The 21,976-nt window shown below is 43.9% G+C and overlaps 1 protein-coding gene across 22 annotated transcripts in view; it reads left to right on the plus strand.

Moving 5' to 3' along the window:
- The window catches only part of LOC108164398 (twitchin), a 50,865-nt gene extending 30,331 nt beyond the window's left edge, over nt 1-20,534 (plus strand). For 20 of the 22 annotated variants that reach the window (XM_017300028.2, XM_017300035.2, XM_017300037.2 and 17 more), the window contains 13 exons: nt 133-1,023; nt 1,104-3,776; nt 3,878-4,159; nt 4,219-4,518; nt 4,581-14,051; nt 14,141-15,119; nt 15,179-15,520; nt 15,583-16,625; nt 17,293-17,349; nt 18,046-18,140; nt 18,216-18,357; nt 18,433-18,735; nt 19,210-20,534. In XM_017300028.2, the coding sequence (XP_017155517.1) occupies nt 133-1,023; nt 1,104-3,776; nt 3,878-4,159; nt 4,219-4,518; nt 4,581-14,051; nt 14,141-15,119; nt 15,179-15,520; nt 15,583-16,625; nt 17,293-17,349; nt 18,046-18,140; nt 18,216-18,357; nt 18,433-18,735; nt 19,210-19,841 (17,210 nt within the window). In that variant the 3' untranslated portion in view covers nt 19,842-20,534. The remainder of the gene's footprint in view (nt 1-132; nt 1,024-1,103; nt 3,777-3,877; nt 4,160-4,218; nt 4,519-4,580; nt 14,052-14,140; nt 15,120-15,178; nt 15,521-15,582; nt 16,626-17,292; nt 17,350-18,045; nt 18,141-18,215; nt 18,358-18,432; nt 18,736-19,209) is intronic. The other 2 variants (XM_017300030.2, XM_017300039.2) reach the window with 1 other exon arrangement.
- Nucleotides 20,535-21,976: the final 1,442 nt, after the last annotated feature.

A 21,976-nucleotide genomic window follows, 5' to 3' on the forward strand; every position in this document is an offset into this window, starting at 1 on the left:
TCCACAGCTTTAAAATATCTCTGAACTGCGCTAATGTTAAGCCAAAGGCACAAGCAGATTTATTCATTTGATAATGCATTCCCAGACTTTTGATTTTCCATTGACTCATATTTATTCATTTATAATTTCTAGTTAAGCCATCTATTAACCGCGAGAAAATGAAGCCCATCAAAGTTCGAGCTGGCCAAACAGTTAAGTTCGATGTGGATGTCAAGGGAGAGCCAGCACCTACTCTAACATGGATTTTCAAAGAAAAGGATTTAACTGCCAGCGGTCAAGTACGGTTAGATAACGAAGACTATAATACTAAACTAACCTTGTTGGATACATCTCGAAAAGAGAGCGGCATGTACAAGCTACGAGCTGAAAACATAAACGGCCTGGACGAAGCTGAGGTAGAGGTAATAATCATTGACAAGCCCTCTAAGCCCGAAGGTCCGTTGGAGGTCTCAGATATTCATAAGGAAGGCTGCAAACTTAAATGGAAGAAGCCCAAGGATAACGGAGGCGTACCCATTACAGGCTATGTAGTAGAAAAGATGGATACCGCAACAGGCAAATGGGTGCCGGCTGGATCGGTAGATCCTGAGAAGACAGATATTGATGTAAAGGGCTTGGATCCAAACCACCGATACCAGTTCAGAGTGAAGGCAGTAAATGAAGAGGGCGAATCTGAACCCCTTGAAACTGACTCGGCTATCACTGCCAAGAATCCGTATGATGTATCAGCTCCACCTGGACTACCGGAGCTCGAGGACTGGGATGAGCATCATGTTAAACTGAAATGGGAGCGACCAATTCGAGATGGCGGCTCTCCCATTACTGGGTATATAGTGGAAGTTATGGACAAGGACTCTGGAGAGTTTGTTAAAGCTCTTGAAACAGATGGTCCGATTTGCAAAGGCGTCGTTAAGAAATTGGAGGAGGGACAACAATATAAATTCCGCGTTCGTGCCGTTAACAAGGCCGGCCCATCTGATCCATCCGAGCAAACCAATTGGCACACAGCCAAACCTCGATTTTGTAAGTTTTTGCAGTCTCTGAATATTTCTATACGTATACCATGTATAAAAGCCTATCTCTTATTCTTTATAATTCTACAGTGAAACCCCACATTGACCGCACAAATCTTTCACCTGTAATTGTGAAAGCTGGCCTATCAATCAGTTTGGACATCAACATAAGGGGTGAGCCCGCACCGAAGGTGGAGTGGCTCTTCAATGGAGCTCCTTTAGTCAGCGACGAGGAGGGCATCAAAATTGATAACATTGACTACAACACCAAGTTCTTTGTAATGCGCGCCAAGCGACCACAAAGCGGAAAATACACAATTAAAGCTGCAAACGAAGTCGGTGAGGATGAAGCTGAATTGGAAGTGACAGTGTTGGGTAAGCCAGGAAAGCCGAAGGGTCCCTTGCAAGTCAATGATATAACCAAACATAGTTGCAAGCTCAAGTGGGAAAAGCCGGAAGATGACGGCGGTGCGCCAATTGACTATTATGAAATAGAAAAACTCGATCCGCATACTGGCCAGTGGCTTCCATGCGGAAAGAGTACAGAGCCCGAGGCGAAGGTGATTGGTCTTCATGAGGGAAAACCATATAAGTTCCGCGTAAGGGCTGTCAATAAGGAGGGAGAATCAGAGGATTTGGAAACGGAAAAGCCAATTATTGCAAAGAATCCGTTTGACGAGCCAGACAAGCCTGGCAGGCCAGAGCCTACTAACTGGGACAAAGATTTTGTGGACTTGGCCTGGGACGCGCCCAAGAGCGACGGCGGCGCTCCAATTCAGAAATATATCATTCAAATGCGTGATAAATCGGGACGGGCTTGGGTAGATGCCGGCACAGTTCCTGGTGACAAGACAAAGGGTACCGTAACCGGTGTCGAAGAGGGCCATGAGTACGAGTTTCGTATTGTGGCAGTTAATAGAGCTGGACCTAGCGACCCCAGTGATGTTTCCAAATCTGTGGTGGCCAAGCCGCGCTTCCTGAAGCCTCATATCGATCGAAAGAACCTGCAAAAGAAAATCATGCGCAGTGGACAAATGTTGCATATGGACGCTGCAGTGAAGGCAGAACCCCCCGCAAAAATTACATGGACATACAATGGTGCGGAAATCAAATCTAGCGACACAATCAAAATCGAAAATGAGGAATACAAGACTACTTTTATTATGCCAAAGGTAAGGCGAGCTGATCGAGGAACGTACATCGTGACAGCCAAAAACGATTCAGGCACCGATACAGTTGAAGTGGAGCTGGATGTGCTTTGCAAGCCCAGCAAGCCAAAGGGTCCTTTAGCCGTCTCCGACGTAACTGCCGAAAGCGTTCACCTGAAATGGGATAAGCCTGAAGATGATGGAGGAGAACCCATTGAGCATTATGTTGTTGAACGCATGGACACGGAAACAGGTCGATGGGTTCCAGTTCTCACAACCAAATCGCCAGAAGCCGACGTTACAGGTCTGACAGAAGGCAAGGAATACCTATTCCGCGTCAAAGCTGTCAATAGTGAAGGAGAGTCGGAACCCCTAGTAACTGACACACCGACTACAGCTAAAAATCCATTTGACGCAGCTGACACTCCCGGCAAGCCTCAAATCTCCGACTGGTCTTCCAACCATTGCGATCTTAAGTGGAGGGCCCCTGACGACGATGGTGGAGCCCCAGTTACTGGTTATATTGTAGAAAAGAAGGACAACAATACCGGAAAGTGGCAAAAGGTGCTGGAAACAAATACGCCTGACTGCAAGGCACGCGTTAATGACCTCATTGAAGGCAATAAATACCAATTTAGAGTTAAAGCCGTCAACAAGGCAGGCCAAAGCAAGCCTTCCGAACCATCAGATCAAATGACCGCAAAGGACCGATTTGCACCACCCAAAATTGATAGAACCAATATTAAGGATATCACCATTAAAGCAGGCCAACACATTCGGTACGACATCAAGGTATCTGGAGAACCACCAGCGACCAAAACCTGGTTCCATAATAAGGCTCGCCTTGAGAACGACGACAGCGACTACAATATTGATATGGAATCATATCGCACCAAGCTGGCTGTGCCATTTGCTAAGAGACTGCATACGGGAAAATATACCATAAAGGCCGAGAATGAATCTGGCCACGACGAAGCTTCATTTGAAGTCTCTGTACTGGACAAGCCGGGTGCCCCAGAGGGGCCACTGCGTGTTACTGATGTGCACAAAGAGGGCTGCAAACTTAAATGGAATGCTCCCCTAGATGATGGTGGTCTGCCAATAGAGCATTACGTTGTGGAAAAAATGGACGTGGAGACTGGACGTTGGATGCCATCTGGTCGCTTCAAGGAGCCATTCGCTGAACTGAATAATTTGGAGCCTGGACATGAATACAAATTCCGGGTGTTAGCTGTAAATACTGAGGGCGAGTCCGAACCGTTGGTTGGGGAGCAATCTATTATTGCGAAAAATCCATTTGATGAGCCGGGCAAGCCCGGTACTCCAGAAGCAGTGGACTGGGATAAGGATCATGTAGATTTGGTATGGCGCCCACCACTCAACGATGGTGGCTCACCCGTCACCAGTTACGTTGTTGAAAAACGCGAAAAAGGCACCGACAAGTGGATCAAAGGAGCTGAGGTAGCTGCTCCAGCTTTCGGGGATGAGTGCAAGGCGACAGTGCCGAACCTAAACGAAAACTGCGCGTATGAGTTCCGAATCAAGGCCGTTAATGCGGCCGGGCCCGGTGAACCATCTGACACTAGCAAGACTATCATCACTAAGCCGAGAAAGTGTAAGTAGTTTCTTATTCTCATTCTTATGCCACTGATTTATTTTATTTTTTAAATGTTTCGGAAACGTATTCATATGTATACATTTTTTTATATTAAACAGTGGCGCCCAAGATTGACGGTAGAAACATTCGGACTTACAACGTCAAGGCTGGAGAACCAATCTTTTTGGACATTAACGTGTCCGGAGAACCGGCACCCGAGGTTACTTGGACACAGAATAATAAATCTTTACAGTCGACAACATCCAGCCGTATAGAGAATGTACCATACAACACGAAATATATCAATAACAACCCCGAACGAAAGGATACCGGACTCTATAAGATTACTGCTCATAACCTCTATGGCCAGGACCAAGTGGAGTTCCAAATAAATATTATAAGTAAGTTCTTTGAGGGAAACACGAATAAATCAAATAATCCTTGTATTTTTGAAAATTAGGTAAGCCTGGCAAGCCTGAAGGCCCCTTGGAAGTATCAGATATACATAAGGACGGCTGTAAACTAAAATGGAAAAAACCAAAGGACGACGGGGGCGAGCCAATAGAGAGCTATTTGGTTGAAAAGTTCGATCCAGACACGGGCATTTGGCTGCCTGTAGGCAAATCCGATGTACCAGAGTATACAGTCGATGGTCTTGTGCCTGGACACGAATATAAGTTCCGAGTAAAGGCCGTCAACAAGGAGGGAGAATCTGAACCTCTTGAGACTTTGGGTTCGATTATTGCTAAAGATCCATTCAGTAAGTAGCAAAATGCACCCTTTATTAACACATTTTATTTGAAAATAAACAATTATCTCCAGCTGCACCATCGAAGCCAGGAGTTCCAGAACCCACCGACTGGACTGCGAACAAGGTGGACCTTGCTTGGCCAGAGCCAGCCAGTGACGGAGGATCGCCTATTACTGGGTATATAATTGAGGTGAAAGACAAATATAGTCCACTCTGGGAAAAGGCGCTGGAAACAGACTCCCTAGCTCCATTGGCTACTGTTAATGGACTCATCGAAGGAAATGAGTACCAGTTCCGAGTTATTGCTCTAAACAAAGGTGGACAGTCAGAGCCATCTGATGCAAGCAAAACGTTTATTGCCAAGCCTCGTTATCTGGCTCCTAAGATAGACCGCAGAAATTTGCGCGATGTAGTTATTTCTGCTGGAACCGCTCTTAAATTAGATGCGAACGTTACCGGCGAACCCGCTCCTAAAGTCGATTGGAAGTTTTCAAACTATCCATTACAATCTGGAAAGAATGCTACTATCGAGACCCCTGACTACTACACCAAACTGGTTATCCGACCAACTGAACGGGGTGATTCGGGAGAATATTTGGTCACTGCGACGAATAGTTCTGGAAAGGATAGTGTCCTTATAAATGTTGTTATCACTGACAAGCCCACTCCTCCTAACGGACCTCTTCAAATTTCGGATGTACACAAGGAGGGTTGTCACCTGAAATGGAAGCGGCCAAGCGACGATGGCGGAACTCCAATAGAGTACTTCCAGATTGATAAATTGGATCCCGAAACAGGTTGCTGGATTCCTTGCACTCGTTCAACTGAACCACAAGCGGATATTACTGGTCTAACTCCTGGCAACGAGTATAAGTTCCGAGTGTCTGCTGTAAATTCAGAGGGAGAGTCGCAGCCGTTAGTTGGTGAGGAATCGATTATAGCCAAGAATCCATTCGACGAGCCTGGCAGGCCAGAAAATTTGAGAGCCACTGATTGGGACAAGGACCACATTGACTTGGCCTGGACTCCACCAATTTCTGATGGGGGATCACCAATTACCGGGTACTTGATCGAGAAGAAAGATAAATACGGACAATGGGAAAAAACTCTAGAAATACCAGCAGATCAATGTAATGCCACTGTTCCTGACCTAATCGAAGGACAAGCCTATGAATTCAGAGTTAGCGCTGTAAATGCTGCAGGCCCAGGAGATCCATCGGACGCAACACCGCCAATTGTTGCAAAATCACGGAACAAGCCACCGGTCATTGACCGATCTAACCTTATCGAAGTGCGTATTAAGGCTGGACAGGCATTCACATTTGACTGTAAAGTTTCTGGAGAGCCAGCACCAAAGACCAAATGGCTTCTCAAGAAAAAGGAAGTCTGCACGAAAGAAAACGTTAAGGTGTCCCATGTTGACTACAATACTAAGCTTAAAGTCACCAGTGCCACACGGGCCGATTCAGGCCTATATACCGTATACGCGGAGAACATAAACGGCGAGGACAGTGCTGACGTAAAGGTCACTGTGATCGACAAACCTTCTCCGCCCAATGGTCCTCTTAAAGTTGATGACGTTCATGCCGAGGGTTGCACTCTGCATTGGAACCCGCCTGATGACGATGGTGGCCAGCCAATTGACAACTACTTGGTGGAAAAACTCGATGAAGTCACGGGGCGTTGGGTGCCAGCAGGAGAGACAGACGGGCCAACCACCAACTTCAAGGTCAAGGGCTTAACACCGGGACATAAGTATAAGTTCCGAGTACGTGCCAAAAACCGTCAAGGAACTTCAGATCCGCTTACAACACCTCATGCAACTGAAGCCAAGAACCCCTACGATGAACCTACAAAGCCTGGCACACCAACAATCAAGGACTTCGATAAAGATTTCGTTGATTTAGAATGGGCTAGACCAGAAAGCGATGGAGGCTCTCCTATTAGTGGGTACATCATTGAAAAGCGTGATAAATACTCACCCGACTGGGAGAAGTGTGCGGAGGTCAGCGGCGACGTACCCAATGGGCACGTTCCCGACTTAATTGAGGGTGTAAAATACGAATTCCGTGTTAGGGCTGTCAACAAAGCTGGCCCAGGCATTCCGAGTGATGCAACTGAACCACATGTGGCTCGCCCCAAGAACCTGCCACCGAAGATAGATCGCAACTTTATGTCAGATATAAAAATCAAGGCTGGAAATGTGTTCGAATTCAATGTACCAGTTATTGGTGAGCCGACTCCAAGCAAGGAATGGACGCATGAAGATAGCATGGTCATAAACTCAGACAGAGTAAAGATTTCCAATAATGATGAGCGCACAAAGTTGCGTATTCTGGATGCCAAACGATCCGACTCAGGAGCCTACACATTACTAGCCCGCAATGCAAATGGTGTTGATAGGCACACCGTTAAAGTCATCGTCCTGGACGTACCTAGTACACCCGAAGGTCCATTGCGTCCGGATGAAGTCACTAAAAACTCAATAGGCTTGCGTTGGAGGCCTCCCAAGGACGACGGTGGCTCAGAAATAACGCATTATATTGTTGAAAAAATGGACAACGATGCAATGCGGTGGGTACCAGTCGGAGAATGCGCAGGTACCGAAATCCGAGCCGATAATCTGATCGAAAATCATGACTACAGCTTCAGGGTCCGTGCTGTTAATAAGCAGGGCCAATCGCAACCATTGGGGACTATCCAGCCAATAACAGCTAAAGATCCATACTCACATCCAGACAAGCCCGGTCAACCGCAGGCTGTGGATTGGGGCAAAGATTTTGTCGACCTGGAGTGGGGAGCACCAAAGCGGGATGGCGGATCGCCTATTATATCGTACACTGTGGAAAAAAGACCCAAGTTTGGACAATGGGAACGTGCTGCAGTGGTTCCTGGCGATGAACTGAAGGCCCATATACCCGACTTGACCGATGGTGGGGAATACGAATTCCGCGTTATTGCAGTTAACCGAGGTGGTCCGAGCGATCCGTCTGATCCATCCAGCACAGTAATTTGCAAGCCTCGCTTCTTAGCTCCTTACTTCGACAAGTCCCTTTTGAACGATATCACAGTTCATGCAGGAAAACGTTTAGGCTGGACTTTGCCCATAGAGGCCTCGCCAAAACCATCTATTCAATGGTTGTATAATGGCAAGGAAATACGTCCAAATTCACGTGTCGAATCGAATATTTTCCAAAACGAACTCACTTTTGAAATTCCTTCGGCACTGCGAAGTGACGAGGGCCGCTACACACTTGTACTAAAGAACGAACACGGCTCATTTGATGCATCAGCGCACGCCACTGTTTTGGATCGGCCGTCTCCCCCTAAAGGCCCTCTGGATATTTCAAAGATAAGCAGAGATGGCTGCCATTTGGGTTGGCATGTTCCAGATGATGATGGAGGCTCGCCGATATTGCATTATATTATTGAGAAAATGGATCTTTCTCGAGGCACCTGGTCTGATGCCGGCATGAGCACACATCCGGTCCATGACTTAACTCGACTTGTTCACCGTAAGGAGTATTTGTTCCGGGTAAAGGCCGTCAACGCGATTGGTGAATCAGAACCATTAGAAGCTTCGAAGAGCATTATTGCCAAGAACGAATTTGATGAGCCCGATGCACCTGGTAAACCAAATATTACTGATTGGGATCGTGACCACGTCGATTTGCAATGGGCTGCGCCAAAGGCAGATGGTGGAGCACCTCTTACGGAATACATTATTCAGAAAAAGGAAAAGGGCAGTCCCTACTGGACTAATGTTCTGCACGTTCCACCGAACAAAAATACTGCCACTGTTCCAGAGTTGACTGAGGGACAAGAGTATGAGTTCAGGGTGATAGCCGTTAATCAAGCCGGACAGTCAGAGCCATCGGAGCCGTCCGATATGATTATGGCAAAGCCTCGCTACTTACCACCAAAAATAATAACACCACTCCACGAAGTACGTATTAAAGCTGGGCTCATATTTCATGTGGACATCGATTTCATTGGCGAACCAGCTCCTGAAGCGATTTGGACACTTAACAACAATCCACTGAAGTCAAATGACAGATCGACAATTACATCGATCGGACATCACACCGTTGTGCACACCGTTAATTGCAAACGCTCCGACTCTGGAATTTACCATTTACTCCTGCGTAATGATTCCGGAATCGATGAAGGAAGCTTTGAACTTATAGTACTGGACCGGCCTGGACCGCCGGACGGTCCAATGGAGTATGAAGAAATAACATCGAATTCTGTAACCATATCATGGAAGCCGCCAAAAGACAATGGCGGCTCTGAGATATCAGCGTATGTTATAGAAAAACGAGACCTAACTCATGGTGGTGGATGGGTACCAGCTGTTAATTATGTAAATGCAAAATACAACCATGCAGTTGTGCCCAGACTATTGGAGGGTACAAAATATGAGTTCAGAGTGATGGCTGAAAACCTTCAGGGACGGTCTGATCCATTGAACTGCGAGCAACCTGTTGTGGCTAAAAACCAATATACAGTACCAGGCGTCCCTGGTAAGCCCGAACTGGTTGACAGCGACAAAGATCACATTTCGATCAAATGGAAGCAGCCAATCAGTAACGGTGGATCTCCCATTTTGGGTTACGACATAGAGCGACGTGATGTTAACACAGGCCGATGGATTAAAATAAATGGCGAACCAGTGCCGACCACCGAATATAATGATGATAGAGTAACACCAAACCACCAATATCAGTATAGAATATCGGCCGTTAATGCAGCTGGTAACAGCAAGCTCTCAGAACCGTCAGCCACCTTCGATGCCCGCCCGATGCGGGAAAAGCCGAGACTACATTTCGATGGATTGGTGGGCAGACGTGTGAAAGTTCGTGCTGGCGAACCTGTTAATATAAATATACCAATATCCGGTGCTCCAACGCCTACAATTGAATGGAAGCGCAGCGATATCAAAATACCCGAGGGTAAGCGAGTCTCCTACGAAACGAATTCGGAGCGCACCATTTTCCGCATAGACGATTCAAACAGGCAAGATGCAGGCAAATATACAGTGACAGCAGGCAACGAATTTGGAAAGGATTCGGCAGACATTGAGATTATTGTCGTGGACAAACCTGCACCACCAGAGGGACCATTGGCATATACTGAGATTGCACCGGACCACATTACCCTGCAATGGAATCCTCCAAAGGACGACGGTGGCAGTGATATAACTGGATACGTTATCGAATTCACTGAGTTCGGTGTTGACGACTGGAAGCCGGTGCCGGGCTATTGCCCTAAGTCGAGCTATACCGTAAAGGGACTAAGCGAAGGGAAAAAATATATTTTCCGTGTTAGAGCTGAAAATATTTATGGTGTATCCGACGCTCTCGACGGAAAGCCTGTCATAGCGAAGTCTCCATTTGACCCACCAGGTGCACCATCGCAACCAACTATTGCAGCCTATTCACCAAACTCGGCCAGCTTAGAATGGCATCCGCCAGACTACTGTGGTGGCAAACCAATAACAGGATACATTGTCGAGCGCAGAGAGCGTGGGGGTGAATGGATAAAATGTAATAATTACCCAACACCAAATACCAGTTATACAGTGCCAGACCTGAGGGAAGGAGCTCGTTATGAATTCCGGGTGATCGCGGTAAATGAAGCAGGTCCTGGTCAGCCATCTAAGCCATCGGATTCCATGACTGCCGAACTTCAGCGCTATCGTCCAGATGCTCCTGAGCCACCAAAGCCAGACCGCATTACAAGAGATAGTGTCACGTTGTCTTGGAGGCCACCTCGCAACGATGGAAAATCAAGAATCAAGGGTTATTATATTGAAGTGCGACCGAAAAATACAAAGGATTGGGTACCAGTCAACGACACACCCATCAACTCAACCGTATATACAGTACCAAACCTGAAAGAAGGGGAGGAATACTCGTTCCGCATTATTGCTGAAAACGATGTTGGTCGTTCGAATCCATCCAAGCCTTCGCAGCCAATTACAATCGAAGAACAGCCTAATAAGCCATGTATGGACTTGGGAGGAGTGCGCGATATAATTTGCAGAGCAGGAGATGATTTCAGCATTCATGTGCCTTATGTGGCTTTCCCCAAGCCCACTGCCTTTTGGTATTCTAATGATAGCGTCATAGATGATGACAATCGTGTGCACCAGCATTTGACTGATGACGCAGCGTCTTTTGTAGTCAAAAACTCAAAGCGCTCTGACTCCGGTCAGTACCGACTTCAACTAAAGAATCCGTCCGGGTTTGATACGGCGACCATTAATGTTCGGGTTCTGGATAGGCCGAGTCCGCCAATCAACTTGCGCGCGGACGAGTTTGCCGGAGACGCACTTACCTTGTACTGGAATCCACCCAAGGACGATGGCGGCTCACCCGTGCAGAACTATATTATAGAGAAAAAAGAAGTTCGCTCTTCTACATGGACCAAAGTAAGCAGCTTCTGCACAGTTCCATTTGTTCGTGTGCGAAATCTAACCATTAACAAGGAGTACGATTTTCGCGTAATAGCTGAGAATAAGTATGGGCAGTCGGATCCAGCCAGTACATCAGAGCCCATACGAGCCAGGCATCCGTTTGATGTTCCAAACGCTCCTGGAATACCACGTGGCATCGATTCAACAGAAGACAGCATTACGATCGCTTGGGCGAAACCAAAACACGATGGAGGTTCTCCTATCGCTGGCTACGTCATTGAGAAACGTTTGCTGAGCGAGGACAAATGGACCAAGGCCGTTCACGCGCTGTGTCCAGATCTAACCTGCAAGATACCCAACTTGATTGAAAATGCAGAATATGAGTTTAGGGTAGCTGCTGTCAATGCAGCCGGACAATCGGTATTCAGTGCATCCAGCGACCTTATCTACTGCCGCCGACCACCACACGCTCCTAAGATCACTTCTGACTTATCAATTCGCGATATGACAGTTATTGCAGGAGAAGAGTTCCACATTACTGTGCCATACCATGCCAACCCCCGACCAATCCCATCATGGAACATAAATGGTATCGAAGTGGTTCCAGACGAACGAATTCGATTTGACACCGATGACTATACCTCAGTGTACTACAATAAATCGGCGAAGCGATCAGAAACCGGCTCTTATACAATTACACTGAATAACACGAAAGGTTCCGATACCGCCTCATGCCATGTCACTGTGGTAGATAGACCAGCCCCACCTCAAGGGCCGTTGAATGCTTACGATATTACTCCGGACACATGTACCCTGGCATGGAAAACACCACTCGACGATGGAGGGTCACCAATCACGAACTATGTGGTTGAGAAACTGGACGCCAGTGGTACATGGGTGAAGGTGAGCAGTTTTGTACGCAATACGCACTACGATGTCATGGGTCTTGAGCCACAACACAAGTATGACTTCCGCGTCAGAGCAGAGAACCAATATGGTTTGTCTGATCCACTCGACATGCCCAATTCCATTGTGGCCAAGCACCAATTTACAGTACCGGATGAGCCTGGCCAGCCAAAGGTAATCGACTGGGATTCCGGAAATGTCACATTGATCTGGACTCGTCCAGCCAGTGATGGGGGCTCTCGTATCCAGGGATATCAAATTGAGTACCGAGATATCCTCAATGACACTTCCTGGAATACATACGAATATCTAATTAAGGACTCTAAATATCAACTATATAACCTAACCAATGGCAGCGAGTATGAGTTCCGCATTAAGGCCAAGAATGCTGCTGGAATGAGCAAGCCTTCCCTGCCGTCGCTTAGATTCAAGCTCAAGGGAAAATTCAATGTTCCATCACCACCAGGAACCCCGCAAGTCACTAGAGTCGGTAAGAACTATGTCGACCTGAAGTGGGAGAAGCCTGTAAGTGACGGTGGCTCTCGCATTACCGGATATATCATTGAACGAAGGGATATTGGTGGGGCCGTATGGGTAAAATGTAATGACTACAATGTCCTAGACACCGAGTACACAGTCATCAACTTAATTGAGATGGGCGATTATGAGTTCCGCATCTTTGCTGTGAATGCAGCCGGTCGTTCGGAGTCCAGTTTATGTACAATGCCAATCAGAGTTTGTGAAGTCTTGGGTGGAGAAAAGCCAGAATGGATCACACGATTGCAGGACAGAATCGCTCCGTGCGGAAAGGACTTTACACTCCAATGTGCCGCTTCTGGCAAGCCCATTCCCACGGCCAGATGGCTTCGCAATGGCAAGGAAATTCAGATGGGCGGCGGACGAATCACATGCGATAGTAAGGATGGCGTCTTCCGCCTGCATATATCAAATGTGCAAGCCGGAGACGATGGCGACTATACATGTGAAGCGATCAATTCACTTGGATTTGTTCACACATCGGGCTATCTGAAAATCGGATCTCCCCCGATCATCAACAGGTGCCCCAGCGAACTGTACCTGCCAGAAGGAGACAATACAAAGATAAAGGTCTACTATTCTGGAGATCAGCCACTAGCTGTGAAAATCACGAGGAATAACGAAGTTATTTCAGACAACCCAGATGAATCTCACTTTAAGTTTACCCTATTCGACGATTATGTTGCGATCTTCATTCGAGACATAGTCAAGAGCGACGCAGGCCTATATCAAATTGAATTCTCCAATGATTCCGGAAGTGCAACCGGACAATTTGATGTACGTATCACTGGCCTGCCGTCGGCTCCCACAGGTCCAATGGGAGTATCCCACATCAACAAACACTCATGCACTCTGGCCTGGCGTGCGCCCTCCTACGATGGTGGTCTGAGAGTGACTCATTATGTCGTCGAGAGGAAGGATATGGCCTCACCGCATTGGATAACAGTGTCAAGCAGCTGCAAAGATACGTCCTTTAATGTGCAGGGTTTAATTGAAAACCAAGAGTACATATTCCGCGTGATGGCTGTAAATGAGAACGGCATGGGTCTACCCCTAGAAGGACTGAACCCAATTCGCGCAAAGGCCCCAATTGATCCTCCCTCACCCCCAGGTATTCCTCAAATCACTGAGATTGGAGGTGATTTTGTGCATTTGGAATGGAGCAAACCGGAGTCGGATGGCGGTGCTCACATTCAAGGCTACTTGGTCGATAAACGAGAGGTTGGTAGCGACACATGGCAGCGTGTGAACGCAATCATCTGTGCTGCCAACCAAATAAACTGTTCCAATCTGATTGAAGGTCGTCAGTATGAATTCCGAGTTTTCGCTCAGAATGTGGCAGGGCTATCGAAAGAATCGACCGCCTCCCAGGCTGTTAAGATCATAGATCCGAAGGCGGCTTCGCCTCCTTTGATTGTGAAACCGCTACGCGATGCCAATTGTATTCAAAACCACAATGCTCAATTCACATGTACGATAAGTGGCGTACCAAAACCAACAATTACCTGGTACAAGGGGGCCCGCGAGATAACCAATGGGGCCCGTTACCACATCTACTCAGAGGGTGACGATCATTACCTTCATATTAACGACATATTCGGAGAAGACGCTGATGAGTACGTCTGTCGCGCTGTCAACAAAGCCGGAGCAAAGTCAACTCGGGCCGCACTGGCTATTATGAGTAAGTATCAGAATCCATCCAAGAAATTGAATTCGGCTGCTATTCAAATACGAGTATGATATATTAAAACCATAATTATTAATTTGCAGCTGCTCCGAAATTGAATGTTCCACCACGATTCAGAGACACTGCCTACTTCGATAAGGGCGAGAATGTTATAATTAAAATACCATTCACTGGCTTCCCGAAACCTCGTATTAATTGGGTTAGGGAAGGAGAGAATATTGAGTCTGGTGGTCATTACCATGTGGAGGTCAAGGAGAGACACGCCGTTTTAACAATACGGGATGGTTCACGCCTGGACTCGGGACCATATAGGATTACGGCTGAAAATGAGCTTGGCTCAGATACGGCAATCATTCAAGTGCAAATCAGTGATCGTCCGGATCCTCCACGCTTCCCGATAATCGAAAGCATTGGCACTGACTCCTTGTCCCTCAGCTGGAAATCACCTATCTGGGATGGAGGCAGTGATATAACAAACTATTTTGTTGAGCGACGTGAACATCCGCTATCTTCGTGGATACGTGTAGGAAACACCCGCTTTACTTCAATGGCAGTCACTGGACTGACATCTGGAAAAGAGTACGACTTCCGCATTTTCGCGGATAACGTCTATGGACGCTCTGAACCCTCAGATATTAGCACATTGATTAAGACGAAAGAGTCTATCAAAAAGAAGACGACAGAGCGTAAATGGGAGCTCGACGAGAGTGGCAAGAAGATACGCGGTAAAGCTGATGGGCCAATCAAGGATTATGACTCATACGTCTTCGATATTTATTCGAAATTCGTACCACAACCTGTTGAAATTTCCCAGCAAATTGTATACGATAAGTATGATATCCTCGAGGAAATTGGTACCGGGGCTTTCGGTGTGGTACATCGATGCCGGGAACGAAGCACAGGAAACATTTTTGCGGCCAAATTCATTCCTGTGTCGCATGCTGTTGAGAAGGACCTTATTCGTCGAGAAATAGATATTATGAACCAGCTGCACCACCAAAAACTTATCAATCTGCACGATGCCTTCGAAGACGACGACGAAATGGTTCTAATACTAGAATTGTAAGCAAACCCCATTCTATGATTCCCATTCTACATACTCTAATTCTATCTTTCAATAGCTTATCTGGGGGCGAACTATTCGAGCGCATTACAGCTGAGGGCTATGTTATGACAGAAGCAGAAGTTATTAACTACATGAGACAAATTTGCGAAGGCATCAGGCACATGCACGAGAAGAATATTATTCACTTGGATATCAAGCCTGAGAATATTATGTGCCAAACCCGCTCCAGTACGAATGTCAAGCTAATTGACTTTGGTTTGGCCACCCGATTGGATCCTAACGAAGTCGTTAAAATCACAACTGGAACTGCTGAATTCGCTGCTCCAGAAATAGTTAACAGAGAACCAGTTGGTTTCTATACGGACATGTGGGCTACAGGAGTTCTGACCTATGTTCTGTAAGTATCATTATACTTATGCGATTACTAGACATAATATAATAAATGTTTATTCTATTTAGATTGAGTGGACTTTCCCCATTCGCTGGAGAAAACGACGTTCAAACACTTAAGAACGTTAAAGCATGTGACTGGGATTTCGATGTTGAATCCTTCAGACACATATCTGAAGAAGGAAAAGATTTTATACGGAAGTTGCTTTTAGCCAACAAAGAAAAACGAATGACGGCACACGAATGCCTTTTGCATCCTTGGCTCACTGGAGATCACAGCGGTTTGACGCAAAAGATTGCACGCGATCGTTACCTAGCCTATCGCGAAAAATTGAGGAAAAAATACGAGGACTTTGAAAAATATTTGTTGCCGATGGGCCGTCTATCAGAATATTCCTCTCTGAGAAAATTGCTAATGGAGAAATATAAAATTCACGATGCCGTTTTCGATCGACGACAAGCAGCGCCGCGATTCGTCATTCGTCCGTCTTCCCAATTTTGCTATGAGGGCCAAAGTGTAAAGTTCTACTGCCGATGCATTGCAACTGCCACACCCACACTCACCTGGTCACACAATAATATCGAGCTGCGACAGAGTGTGAAATTTATGAAACGCTACGTTGGGGACGACTACTATTTCATCATTAACCGTGTGAAATTAGATGACAGGGGAGAGTATATAGTACGTGCCGAGAACCACTATGGATCCAGAGAAGAGGTCGTTTTCCTAAATGTCCAACCACTGCCAAAAGAACAGCCCAGGTATCGAACGGAATCGACTCCGGTTCGAAGGCGTGAACCATTACCTTACACATTCTGGCAAGAAGAGTCCGAGTCGGCACCCAGTTTTACATTCCTTTTGCGGCCACGCGTCATGCAGGCCCGCGATACTTGCAAGCTGCTTTGTTGTTTAAGTGGCAAGCCAGTACCATCCGTAAAGTGGTACAAGGAAGGTCGCGAGCTTAGCAAATACGAATACGCAATGACCCACTCTGATGGAGTTGTCACTATGGAAATAATTGACTGTAAACCCTCCGATTCTGGCAAATACACCTGCAAAGCATCCAATTGCCATGGAACAGATGAGACCGATTGCGTCGTTATCGTTGAAGGTAAATTAGTTCTCTAAATCGAACACGATCGCAAGAAATTAAAAATTTTATGGAGATATAAGACTTATCAAAATACAAAATTATAAATTAGTGGAACATTCCTAGTTAGCGTACTTACAAGTAATACTGGATTGGAGCATTCATTCGACAAGCCGAAGCTTCAGATGTCTTTGCTGATTATGCGAATTACGCTAACACAGTTTATCATAGAGATAAATTAGGTGTATTTTGTATCCTCTGTTTTGTCTATCATCAAAGGAAATTTATTTTCAAGTGTTAAAATATTAACTTTTAAACAAATATTATAAAAATGCTCCGAAACTATTTCGGAAACTACAACATACATACATTTGAACATATCAAAGTATGTAAGCTCGTTTTCATTACGTAGCACTCGTGCTATTTTATGATCCTCGACCATTGTTTATCTCTTTTCAATAATTAGAATGTACAAATAAATACATTGTTTAAGGATGTGCGGCGAAAGGGTGTAAGCATTTAGATATATGTATGTATGTATATATGTCCCGACTTATTTACCATATAATGTTGACAATTTATATTTTCCAATAATTTGTATGGTGGGGTTGGCGTTGTCGATTTATGCGAGAATCTATTGTTAACAAAATTTGCTTTCTACTTTATTTTCTAATTTAAATTTTCTCAGGAGAATGGGTTACGCCTGAGCAGGCAGAGCTTGCCCACAATTTCCTTTACTCAGGAGGTAATTTATAATCAATTGAACTGAATGTATAACGTTTTTCCCTCAGCATGCATTTAATACTTATCTTAGAACATAGAACCAATACAAAATATTTTAGTCTTTTATGTAATGATAATAATGATACTCTCTAATCTATCTCTATCTCTGTTGCTCTGATTTTGAGTAATCTGAATATTTCGATCCACGAATATGTCTGTCCACAGTTTACTTTTAGTTCAAAAATTACACTATTCCTAAATTTCTTAACGTAACGCTGGCCACTTTTATAGAAAATATATATATATTTCATAGCCACTTGAATTTGAGAAAACAAACATCTCGTTTTTATCAATCCGGAGAAAATCTAATAAATCAAATTCAAACTGTTTAGAAAAAGTGATAGCCGGAACAGGGTGAACGATATTTGTAGAGTTATATTGAAACTAAATCCATCTATTACCCAAAATAACTGGACCTTATCTTATTATGTATTTACTTACGCACCTACGATATCTCTGTGTTCGTATTATTTTTAGTGGCACAAACTTAACTTAATCGTAGAGTTCTTTTATAATAATGAACGGTAGATCTAATTGTATCCAACTGAACCCACCCCCCCAGAGGTTACATTGCTAAATCAAACTTACGTTGATTTCAACTCAATATTTCTGTATTAATATTTATTTGCTCTTACTTGATTTACAACGTTCCCAACAGATCGCAAGTATATAGAGCAGCCGATTAAGCCTGCCCCACCACCAATTATAATATCCCGCCAGTTTACTTCAACACATAACTCGTCAGAAACTAAGGTAAGTAGTCCAATGGACAAAACTATCTTTTTGCAATAGTGTGTGCGTTTATTTTTGGAATTGGTTGAATTACAGACTGACAGTACTACCACATCAAGCTCAACTAGTTCCTCTACCATACAGAATAGCATTTCAGGAAAAAAGAAATATGCGGCTAATAGCCTTCAGGCTCCCGGAAGCCCCTCAAGGTCACGTAGTGCCACCAAAGAGTTAATACGTACGTTAAAAATACATATTAAATATTGTAGGCTGACAAATAATAATTTCGCTTACAACTGCTATTTCCTGCTAGTTCCGCCAGATGATTCCTTAATGTGCAAGCCTGAGTTTACGAAGCCCCTTCACGACTTAACTATTCGTGATGGTGAACAGTTGGTATTGACTTGCCATGTGAAAGGTGACCCAGAACCCCAGATCACGTGGTCCAAGAACGGAAAGTCCATTTCATCGTCTGACATTATCGACTTGAAATACAAAAACGGCGTTGCAACTTTAACTATCAATGAAGTTTTTCCTGAAGACGAGGGAGTGTTCATATGCACGGCTACAAACTCGATTAGCGCACAGGAAACCAAATGCAAGCTAACCGTTAAACGTAAGAAAACTCACCAATTATAATTTGTCCATCCCCTTTGTAAGGACGACTCTAATGAAGATTAGATCTGCTTAACATATCCTAGTCCAGTTACAGTCTGAATTTAAAAAAATTGAACGCCATAGGAGGTATATTCAAATTTATCAACATTTTTGAACGCACATCAGAAGAAAGCATCTCTTTTTAATAAGGGAGCCTTGAATAGACCAGTCGATCTAACGAAGTCCGTTTACCTATTTTTCTGCAAACTTATCTCAGAAGCCATCTAAACGAAGTTTTGCAAATTGCCTTCTCCTTTTATTAATAAACAGATTATTCTCCAAATAGCTGCCATAGGAACGATTGATGGCTACGAGTTTTTGATAACAGTTTAAACATGTTAAAAGCTTAGGTCTCCGGAGTTAACTCTCGTTTCTTCCTTTTTTTCGCTTGCACAAAAATTAAATACAAATATTTTGGTTGATATATTTTTAGCGCTAGATAAGAACTCTAAACGGCATGTGGTTGGCAGCGACAAACCACCAAAAATAGTCAGTCACTTAGAATCGCGGTTTGTCAAGGATGGCGATGCAGTAACATTGGCCTGTCGTATTATTGGAGCCGAGCATTTCGATGTGGTCTGGCTGCACAACAACAAGGAGATCAAGCCCAGCAAGGACTTCCAATACACTAATGAAGCCAACATATACCGATTACAAATTGCCGAGATTTTCCCTGAAGACGGCGGAACCTACACTTGTGAGGCGTTCAATGATGCTGGCGAGTCGTTCAGCACCTGTACAATTAACGTCAACGTACCTGGGGATGAAGCGAAGCACCCGACCTTTGTAAAGTTCCCCATTTCAGTTTCAGTGACTGAGGGCGAGAGTGCCACCTTCGAATGCGAACTAGACTCAACGCTTCTAAATCTGGTTTGGCTAAAGGATGGCAAACCTATTGATGAAACCCGTACTCGATACTCATTTACGAAAGACGAAAACCGATATGCTTTTACAGTGAACGGATGTATAATGGACGATGTTGGTCAATACCAGGCCAAGGCAGTCGCCAAAAAGAGTGAAAGCATATGTGCATTTTCGGTAAACGTTCACAGCACCGAAGGCTAAGACAGAAGAAATATGATCCATTCAAATAACTATATAATATCTACATGCATACATATTCATAGCCTCATACTTGCATAAATATAATTACCAGTACGAGTATGTAGCAGTGTATGTTATGAATGTGCGTTCACAGAAATTATTAGACTGCTCATACAACGTCGCTTTCATTATTCATACGTGTACATATATATATATACAGTATATATGTACAAATATGTTTATCTATGCATATGTAGTATGCTATACACTTGCATTTCATCCATTTCATCTCATCCGTACTCCGGCAATATCACACTACTCTTGAATTGTGCTCTTATGTACAAACCATAACTCCCACATTAAATATTGATATTATATTTTAAATCGAACCAATATTGTCTACGCGTACGTTTAAGCAAAATTTAAAATAATTTAATATTTTCACATTTCTATGACCTAATATAATGATGACCATGAACTTATATAAACTGAACGGCAAAATAGCAAACAAAGAGCCTCGCTAGTTTAGTGACTTTTGGGCATCCTCAATAAACATCTAAAACTCAAATAGTCAATAAAATAGTTGAGGCTTCCTGTCTGCAGCCACAGATCTGTACTAGCATAACCCACGACAAAAAGAAATGCGGACGGTTATTGACACAAAAATAAACATAACAATTGTGAAATGAAAATAAAAGTCAGAATATTTAAATATTTGAGTTATTTTCTTTTTTACTTTCAATTGACAATATATGAACATGTCAGTAGCAAATCTATCATGGAAGACGATGCACGAAACAGACGACAGCGTCTCTAATATTGGATATTGCATCAAATCTTCGGGAGAGAAACATTAAATGCATTCGAAACCATTTTTATCCTGAAAATCCAAAACAAAAACTACGTAAAATGGTTCCCTTGGGCAGCTTTGTTGAAGATCACTTTCCATTCATTGATAAACAGGATCCAACCTATTTACTTTCAAACGTTTGTTGGATCCCTCCACTTGTTCTGCAGAGTTCATCTGATGATTGTATACTTACTTTTAATTCGTTTTATCGTATGCAAGCCGTATATCCCCAAATGTCCTATTCCAACTTTAGAGAGACAGCTTCCATACTGGTTAAAATTCAGTACATTCCTGCAGGGGAAAACGCTGGCTTATGGCTGTTACATCCATCGTTACAGACATATTTAGCTCTGCACTCTTTGAGTATGGGTATAAAAATGGCACCCTCAGTTACTTTAGTGTACAGCTAATTTATTTACAGTTAATGTACATTTGATTTGTTACTTATGTTTAAATATGTACTTAAATATTTCAAAATATAAACATGTAAAATAATTTTTAACAATAGAATTTAACAGAAATCCACATGATTATGCAAGCGAAAGTAATATTTCTGGTATGGTGGCCACATTATTAAATTGTGTATATTTTTTTTAATCATGAAAAATATAAATTCAATTAACAAAAAATAGCTCTGATTGGATCTTAACATAATTTAAAGAATACACAACATAAGCATTTAATATAATTGGCCAAATTTACTTTCGTTTTCTCCATAGTTTCCCGTTAGGGAAATGTATAAATTATTCAAGCACAACGTATGGCAGAACTATTAAGGGCTCATTATTATATGATTGCAATTGAAGAACTTGGTGCCATTCCTTAAATTGTTGAATTCGGGTACAGCTCAAATCAGCGTAGCTGGATAACGCAAGGTCTGTCAGGGGGGCTGGTCGAATACCAGTTTGGTACTCAGCGCAGGGTAACGGTATCGGGGGTTTAGTTCAGAATTTCCGATATTCTGTGGAATACAATCGCTGAATTTGTTGGCTAAGACTCTTGGAGAAGTATTACTAATGACGTTTTTATAATTGATATCATTCAGTATGGGGCTATCAGCTAGACTATGTTTAATTACATCTAAATTGTTATTATTATAGCATAGATTATTAACATCATCACAATTCTCATTTTGTAGTGAAGCCAACGATGCATTGGATTGGGGTGCGGGTGTGTCGACACTGCCCGAGACCGCCATCAACGTCGGTTCGTTTATTAACTGATTCTCAACAGATATCGAATTAAAGGATGTCAGCATACCATTGTTATGCAGTTCGTTGAATTCTTCAGCTTCGACTCTTTTAGC

The sequence above is a fragment of the Drosophila miranda genome, chromosome 5 (genome assembly GCF_003369915.1).
Source record: "Drosophila miranda strain MSH22 chromosome 5, D.miranda_PacBio2.1, whole genome shotgun sequence".
NCBI lineage: Eukaryota > Metazoa > Arthropoda > Insecta > Diptera > Drosophilidae > Drosophila > Drosophila miranda.